Consider the following 9,490-nt stretch of genomic DNA (forward strand, 5'->3'; position numbering starts at 1 on the left):
CAATTTGAAAATGAATAAATTTATGGAAAGATGTTTTGTTGAAATCTAGTGGGGGGTTTTATTTTTAAAAGCCTTATTCTGCATTCTTTATATTTTCCTTTCTATTTAAGGATCCATTATTTTTTTAAATTACTCTCTTTATCCAGTTAATTCTGTTTAGCCTTCCAAAAACTTTGAGCAGCTCAGAATTCCTCCCCTATGACCCCTAACCATACCATGCACTCAAATATACTTAGAATTTTAATAATAATAATAATAATAATATATATATATATATATATACACACACATACACAATGGTTAATGGTTTAGAGATTTGACTTTCTTACTTCCTGGCATAATTGAGGTCTTTGATTAATGTCAGTGGGAAGTATATCAGAATATTTTTTATCAAAAACAATAATAAGGGTTCAATAAAAGTGCGTCATCTTCAGGCAGATGAACAATTCCATTCTCAAATATTTGGTTAAGTTGGCAGACAAAGAAAAGAAATAGGTCCATATTAAGGAACAAACAGCATTCCATTTCTATCCCTTTTTTTGCTTTATGTTTCTAACACGGCACAGTGTGATTAATAAATGCTAGATGATAATGACTTCCAGAGTTTTAAGATGAATGTGCATTAAATGTATAGCTAATATCTAAGGTAACTAAGAATAAACTCTTTCTCAGATGCCCACATATAAAAGAGGACCAAAAAGATATATTTGATTTTAATATAGGATAAAACTTCTAATGACATTTGATCCTAATTATTTCCCCCATTTCCTTCCTTAGGCGTGACAACTGTACTAACAATGACAACGCTGAGCATAAGCGCTCGAAACTCCCTACCCAAAGTAGCTTATGCTACAGCTATGGACTGGTTCATTGCTGTTTGCTATGCATTTGTGTTCTCTGCCTTGATTGAATTTGCCACAGTCAATTACTTCACAAAAAGAGGATGGGCATGGGATGGAAAGAGTGTGGTCAATGACAAGGTAAGTGACAGCTGCCTTTACAGTAGAAATTTGCCCCATCGCTTCCCAAATGTACTCCTTTGTTAAAAAGAGTCTAGAATAGCTGTAGATTTATAAGGAGGGCTAGTTTTGGAGTCAAAAACACCTGAGTAAAGTCTGATATTTAGCACATTCTGGCTATAGAGCCCTTGATAAGTCACTGTACATCTCAGATTCCAGGTAATCCTCTAAAATGATGTCACAAAGTAATTGCTGATCTGTATATGTAGTGGAAATTTCTATACAAGGATATTCTTTAACCAAGGTGAAATCAAGGGTGGAGGAAAATAGATATAAATTATATGATATGATTTATCATATCATATCACAACATATTAGTGTATATATTAATATGCAATATATAGCATATATACTCTATATACATGTGCATATTTTGAGACATACACATATAGAGACATACACACAAATAAAGACACATAATTATATTTGTGTCTGCATATGTGAACATGTGACATGACTCATAAATATATTAAAAAAGGGAACTCAACGAGGAAACTATATAATGAATTTACTTATGAATCTATTGGTAAATTTACCATTGATAAAATTATGTCACCTGCAACTCCTCTACTCCACTAAAATTACAGATCTCATTACTATCTCTGTTTTAATTCAATATTGAGTTGTTTACAATATTTGAAAAATGCTTAACAATGTTCTTGGCACATAATAAGCATTATATAAAAGTTAATTATTACTTTTACTGAAAAAAGTATAGTTAAATCTGAATTTCTTTAGGTAATGAATAAAACTATTATTTATGACTGAGTAGTCAATAGATATGTAACATAATTTTCTTTTAAATAATAAAATACCTGTTTACACACAATGATAAAATATGGAGGACACATCACTTGTTTCATAGTATGTGTCAATATTCTAAAAGAAATTCAGCTTAGTTACTATGTGAGAAGGGCTGGGAGGGTCAGGTAGAAATCACCTTCATTATACTAGAATTCTAGACTTGACAAGTATACCAGGTGCTCTCTATTCTCCCCTATCTTTGTTCTTGTTTAATCATTTCAGGCATGTCCAACATTTTGTGACCTTGTTTGGGGTTTTCTCGGCAAAGATACTACCGTGTTTTGCCATTTCTTTCTCCAGCTCATTTTACAGATGAGGAAACTGAAGCAAAGAGGGTTAAATGGTTTGCCCAGGGTCACATATATAGTAAGTGTCTCAGGCCATATTGAACTCAGGTCTTCCTGACTCCCAAGTTGGTACTCTACTCATTGCATTACTGCCCTCATTTTAATGCCTATTATTACCTGTAGACCTGTTTGTGTTCCTTCTTTCTGAGTGATTCTCTCTCTCTCTCTCTCTCTCTCTCGCTCTCTCTCTCTCTCTCTCTCTCTCTCTCTCTCTCTCTCTCTCTCCCTCTCTCTCTCTCTCCAAGGAGAGAAAGCTTCAGTATAAATTTATGGTTTGTTTAGGGAGATTTGTGCAGCATTTCTGCTTTATCCATACTAATTGTGTGGTGCTCTCATTAATGGCAAATAATTGTTCAAATGTAATAAAAATTAGCTTATCTTTATCTGAAGTCAAAAACCATTATAAAAGTATACATGCCAACATTTTAAAAAGATTTATAGCTAAGTGGTGGCAATTCATAGCGAGATAAGGCAGTGGAAGGCAAAAAGTGGAGGGAGGATGGATTCTCTTGGACTCAATGAGGTATCAAATTCTTTTCAAGCTCATCAATCCTTATGCAGTGAGTCAAAGAAGGATCCAAAAATTGATGATTATATTCATTTCATATTAGGAACACCCTTCCCCTGAAATCAATTGATTGTTTATATGAGTCAGCAGACTCACAGGCCCATGTCCTCTTATTTGACTAGATTTAAAATTACCTGAGTTCCCCAGTCATACATGAATTCCATCTCCTATGATTCTTCTGTCTATCTGTCAAGTTAATTAAAATTCATTTCCCATCACTTTTCTTCATTGATAGGTATTATATTTAAAGAGAGCGCTCAATCTGCAGCATAAAGGTGGTAGAAATTGTTTGCTTAGTCTTTGTACTAGTTCTGTATCTAAGATAAATAATGGAAAGTATTAAAGAAAAAATCCCATGTACATAGAAATACATTCATAGGACCTATAAATATCAGATAGTTCAGGATGGTCTTCACTAAAAGAACATTCGTGTATTTTTTTCTTTGTTTGATGTTGTCTTAAATTCGACTTTCCATGGGTATCAATATGTTATTGAAATACTAAAATGTTTCCTATTGGCAAACAATTGTGATATAGAAGGTGAATGGGAGCCATGAGGTACTGGTAAATATGGGTAAGACTAGGTAGAAATTTTTTTGTAGGAGTGAATATCAAAACATATTAAGGTGGTTGTGCTTTTTCACAACCATGGGAATCCAGACCTCAATTTTTAGGTTTCCTACTGGCTAAGATTTCCTGAATATACTGAGAGTATTTTGAACTCTACACATCTCGAAATAAATAATCTTATATTTAATTTGAATTTAAAATTCAAAGCTGCAATCTCCTGAATTGTCATTTTTCACCCATTGCCCAAAGCTTGCAATCTTATTACTTCTTTTTCTTCTCTCAATGATTTTCTGGTGCATTCAGTGACAATGTCATTGCATAGAATAAATAGATTTTAAGTTGTAAAGTACCTTAAAGTTCATCAATTTCATCTCCACTTTTATAGGCTAATTATTGAAGTCAAAAGAAGTAAAGTGATTTGCCAAAGTCCCATGAGATTTAAACCCAAGTCCTCTGATTTCCAACCAGTGGTTTTTTTTTCCCCACGAGACCATATCTCTCTCATATATAACTCCTCTGTTAACATCTTAGTCAATATTTTTATCACCACCTACTTGGACAATAGATTATTATGTCATTTTAAGCTTACAAAATGTTTTTCTCTTAAGAACTTAAAATGTGAAAGTATTATTATCCCTGCTGTACAGATGGAGAAATGGATGCCAAGTTTGTGACTTGCTTATGATTATATTTCTAGAGAGCATCTGAATAAGGGTTCAAACTCATATCTCCTGACTCCAAGTCTATTATTCACTCTACTCTGCTATTCTCACCAGCTTCCTAATTGGACTCCTTGGTCCCTATTGCCTCATACTCCAATAAGTTCTTTAAATATCTAGTAATGCAAATGGATAGAGTGCTGAGTCTTGAGTCAGAAAGACCCAACTCCATATTTAGTCACATCTCCTTCCTACCTGGGTGATCCTGAGCAAGTCATTTAAGCTCTGTTTGCCTCAATTTCCTCATCTATTAAGTGAGGATAATAATTACATACATACTCCAGGGTTCTTTTGAGGATAAAATGATATAATAATTGTATTTAGTATAGTATAGTATCTGGCACCAATTAAAACTATTTTACTACTTAGCTTTCATTTTTAATTTCCATAATTTTAGCTATTATTGGTAAATCATTCATATATATATATGTATATATATATCTGATTATTTCATTCTAGTGCTCAAAATTCTTGAACATTTCCAAATTACTCACTGAAAAAAGCACAACCACCTTAAGGTAGCATGTAATCCACACATCCCTTTAGAATTTGAAGCCTCCTTACCCATCCATTCATTTCTTACGATATACCCATGTATGTAGCCTATTCTCTAGACAGAATATTCTACTTTTTCATACCTCTTATGTGACTTTGGGCAAGTCAATTAACTTCTCTTGGCTTTTTTGTACTAATCTGATAAAGTAGAATTAGGATAGAGACCCTTCCAGTATTTTACCTGTTCTGAGATTTTTTAGAATAGGAAGAACTGGAGACAAGATCATATAATAGGCAGAGTGCTTGACTTGGTATCAATAACTCTAGGATTCAGTCAGTAAATAAGCTTTTATTTTATTTGTTCCTAGTACATGCCAATACCTGTGCTAAACTCTGGAAATGCCATAAAAGGCAAAAGTCAGCACCCCTGCCATCAATTTGTTCACAATATAATAGAATAGACCACAAACTTTATATATGTCAGTAGAATTAAGAGGGTTTAGAAAGACTACATGTAGAAGCTCAGATTTTAGCTGAAACTTGAAGGAAATGGACCAGGAGACACAGATGAAGAAGAGCATTCTAGGCATTGTAAAAAAAAACAGAGAAAATACTTGGCTCAAATTCACCTCTGTTAGTTACTAGGTGTGTGTCCTTTGGTAAGTATCTTCTCATTTCTGGGCTTCCATTTCTTCATCTGTAAAATTTAACACTTGAACTGAGCTCTATGACTATGATACCAAAATCTGACAATATGATCATGATCTCAGCATGATATATATGGATACTTCCAATAGTCTGAGGTGGAGTTGCACAGAGATTTTTTTTCAGTTATCCCCTTGATAAATGTTTACAACATCATAAAAATGTTCTTTGTTCTCTAAAAAGGACTATTTTTTCATATGGAATATATTTCCTTTGATTTATTAAGAAAGATCAGAGGAAGAAAGAGAATTTGGAACTCAAAATGTTTAAAACAGAAAGCTAATTTTTGTTTACATATAAATGAGAAAAAAATTAAATAAAAAATAGCTAAAACAAAAGATAGAATCCATGTTATGTGTTAAAAGCCAGGCCTCACATAATGCTATGCATTGGTAATTTGCTAACTTGAGGAAAACAATCCTTTCCTCAGGAACCTCATATGTTTCTCTTATGTTTTCAATACCAAAACTAGTTTTATGTCAAAAACAAAAACAAAACAAAACAACAACAACAAAAACCCTTTATCATGGAATTTTGGGAATATTCTTGTTCTAGTTCTACTATTAACTAGCTCGGGCAAATTGTCTCTTAGTAAATTAGTTTTCCTAAATAAAATAAGGTGTGAAGTGGAATGGGTTTAAATGATGATTAAAGTGACTTTCAACTCTAAAATTTGTGAAAATATTGTGGACCATATGCTAACTTGCTTCAATGAGTAGAGTTCTAAATTTCAGATATATTCTTCTTATTGTCACTATTGTTTTCATTTCTTGGTTTCAAAGAGGAGACTTTAGTTTACCACCAGGATACAGGTCATGCTCATTGTGGTAATCAGGCTTTTTCCTGGCTTGAATTAAGTCCCTTGGTGCTTTAGTCATTTAAATGATTGACATTTTTGAACATACACCCAGAGGCCTCGAAATAGCAATAAACAAACTCTCAATATATTCTGAATCCTGTAAGGCACCATTTTAAAAATAGAAAATAGAATTTAATTATGGTGGGTTGCACCATCTTTTCATTCTGCTTCAGTGAAAACATCAACATTCTCTATAACAAGAATGCCTTATTTTAAATTTTCACTTCTTCAGTGTCTATAAAGGTTATATTATAATTTCAGAAAGATTTTTAAAAATTGAAATAACATACATTTTGTATTACCAAAATAAGGGAACAAACTGCAAAGCAAGTCCATTTTCTTTCTATTTTGAATGTTAGACTAAGTAGAATGAGTATTGGTATTTATATTTATAGTCTTAAACAGGGCTATAATTGATTTAAGCCCCATGAACCCTATTGAAATGAATTGAATGCAGTTATATATATATATATATATATATATATATACATATACATATAACCTTAATCCTAGATTAATTTGGGTACATTAGGGTTTATTTTTCTTTTAAAAGCAAGTTTTTTTTGAAAGAGAATTAATCAATATCTTCCACTAAAGTGGTAAGAAATACAAACTATTCATTGGTTGAGATACATTGAAAATAACATTTCTTTGTTTTATTAGTTTAAAAATATTTTTTTTGTTGCTCTCTTTCATGGAATTTTATAAAATTTAAAACAGGAAGCAAATGTTGGGTCTATTCCATATAAGAAATTTTCCTATCTTTTTCCTCCCTTTCCATTTTTTGAGAACATGAATTCATTAAAAATCTCTGAGGCCTAAGGCAAAATATGTATCCTTTTGTGTGTAGTTTGACTTTTAAAAGGATTCTTTGGGGCAGCTCTGATAATAAAGTGATAAGGTAGTATATTCTGCCACTTAGCAGAGAATTCAAAGGTGCCTACAAGCAGTTGGACTACTCATGCATATAAAAAGTACTAGGATAATTTTTTGAAATGTGTTATCTTTGTCTCTAGGATTGACAAAATATGAGTTGAAAAAAATTTTATCAGGGTTAAAGACAGGTCTGATTAAGAACAATGTTTGAAAGATTTCTTCAGTTTAAGAAAGAATTTAACTAGAATTGATTGTGTAGGTGGGAAAAATTGCCTCCCAATTCAGAAAAGTCTACGTCATTATTTATCTAAAAATACATCCTCTTTTATTATTCAAAAAATGGAATTTTGATGGTGATCTCAAAAAAGCAAATAATGATTTTCACACAAAAGATAGAAATAAAAAGATTGTATGTGAAACCATGACTCTCCATTCCATGTGGCTTGCTTTATTTACAAATATAAAATAAGTTCAATGCTTACTTTCAAAGCTGCTTTCCTGCCTGTTTCTTCTTCTTTTTGAATCTTTCTGATTTATTTTGTATATTAAAAATGAATATTAGTTATTTTCATTTTGGGGGAAGGGGACATGAGTTTTAGTACCTTCCTTTAGTATCTTCATAAACATTTTTCAAACATGTATTCATTTTTTAAAAAGTATTTCTTTAGAATATCAATGAGTGTAAATGATTGACATAGCTATGCTACAGGGAAAGTTGGCATGTAATATTTATATGTCAATATGCCTATATTGACATCAGTACTTCATTTCAGTAGCCCTGAGATATCATAGTTTGAAAGATTTTTATAAGATAAAAGTGTGCAAAAAAGATTTATTTGGATCAAAAAGCTTTGCTGATAATAAATTTTTAGTCATGTAAATAATACATATATATTTTAATATGGTGGGTATAATTTTCCTCTTAATTTTTGTTGCTCACCTGAATTTGTGAAGGATGTTCCTTTGAGGACACATATCACATATTTGCTTGCCCATCCAGTCAAATCTTTTCTATTCCTTCCCATAAATGACATGTAACAGACCTATTCAACATGTTGGAAATCTTCCTAGATTTTCTCCCAAATCAGGAGACAGCAGTGAATCTCAAAAGCTCAGATGTATCTTGCTCTCACCACATGGCCAGCCCATACTCATTCCCTATTGACATTATCCCGATGACATATTTCACTTATTCTTTCTTCACAGTTCCTCTTTGTTTATTTGTTGTAGCTTGCTTGCAACTCACCATGTACCATTCTATTACATGCTATGTGAGATTCAATCAATCACATATTTAATCATTACATATTATTCAGTTTTTCCTTTCCTTGCCATCCACATCTCTACTCTGTCTTTCCCAGCAGAAAAGCGAATGATTCTCAAAATATTTTTTTTTTACTTTAAAGAACAATATAAAGAGTGAATTTTCTTAAATGAGAATAAAGTCACTTTGGAATTACGCATTTCTAGGATGTTCCTCCTATATTGTTTGCCCTCTTTATGACACTTAGTCAAATTCTATCATACTACAAAGCATTGATCACATAACATTCCTCAACTAAAACCAAATTAGAAGCACAATGAGCATCACCAATACATCTGTGATATATCTGAGATACAACATCTCTAATCTTTGTACCCTTGATATATTGTTTACTTAAAAAGCTATCAGAATAGCTATATATATATATTAATATTTTAATATAATTAAGAATGACCTGGACAATAAGTGAGCAAGACCACTTGATAATCTCCCAGTACTCACTGACAAAGCATCCATTAAAATGTTTTGCAAGATTTTCCTACACTGCTTTAATTTCTGTATTTTTCAATAGAAAAAAGAGAAGGCATCTGTCATGAAGAAGAACAATGCTTATGCTGTAGCTGTGGCCAATTATGCTCCAAATATCACCAAGGACCCAGTTCTTTCCACCATCTCCAAGAGTGCCACCACAGCAGAAACCAACAAGAAACCAGAGGGAAAGCCCGCAGAAGCAAAGAAAACATTCAACAGTGTTAGCAAGATAGACAGAATGTCTAGAATAGTTTTTCCAGTCTTATTTGGTACTTTTAATTTAGTGTACTGGGCTACTTATCTCAACAGAGAACCTGTGCTTTTAGGGTTTGCTCCATCAACCTAAATGTAAAAATCTCACACATGCTATGGATACTGCAAAATGAAAAATCTGCTAGGTTGTTTTGCTATGTACAGTCCGACTAATAACTGCTAATTTGTGAACCAATATGTACAGAATGTATATAGAAATATATCTTATCAGTAAGTCTCCAAAGGAGGCCCACATTTGCTAACTCATGGGATCTGTAAGCAGATAGCACCCATGCCAACTGAGCCATTGCTTTTACAAAAGTATACCGAGGGAAGTTGGTTTGAAGTCAATTTTTGGTATGCTGAATCTGACCTCTATTTACTGTAGAAATGAAAATGGGAGTTCTACACAATACTTTTGGAACACTTTTGCTTCACTTAAATGTTAGGATTTTTCTCTACTCATGTCTAATTCTACGGG

At 32.4% G+C, this 9,490-nt stretch overlaps 1 protein-coding gene across 1 annotated transcript in view; it reads left to right on the plus strand.

Moving 5' to 3' along the window:
• The window catches only part of GABRA2 (gamma-aminobutyric acid type A receptor subunit alpha2), a 103,771-nt gene extending 94,668 nt beyond the window's left edge, over positions 1 to 9,103 (plus strand). Inside the window, exons 8-9 of the mRNA XM_044680353.1 lie at positions 778 to 980; positions 8,798 to 9,103. Coding sequence (XP_044536288.1) covers positions 778 to 980; positions 8,798 to 9,103 — 509 coding nt within the window. The remainder of the gene's footprint in view (positions 1 to 777; positions 981 to 8,797) is intronic.
• The last annotated feature ends 387 nt before the right edge of the window (positions 9,104 to 9,490 follow it).

The sequence above is a fragment of the Gracilinanus agilis genome, chromosome 6 (assembly GCF_016433145.1).
Source record: "Gracilinanus agilis isolate LMUSP501 chromosome 6, AgileGrace, whole genome shotgun sequence".
In the NCBI taxonomy this organism is placed as follows: Eukaryota; Metazoa; Chordata; class Mammalia; order Didelphimorphia; family Didelphidae; genus Gracilinanus; species Gracilinanus agilis.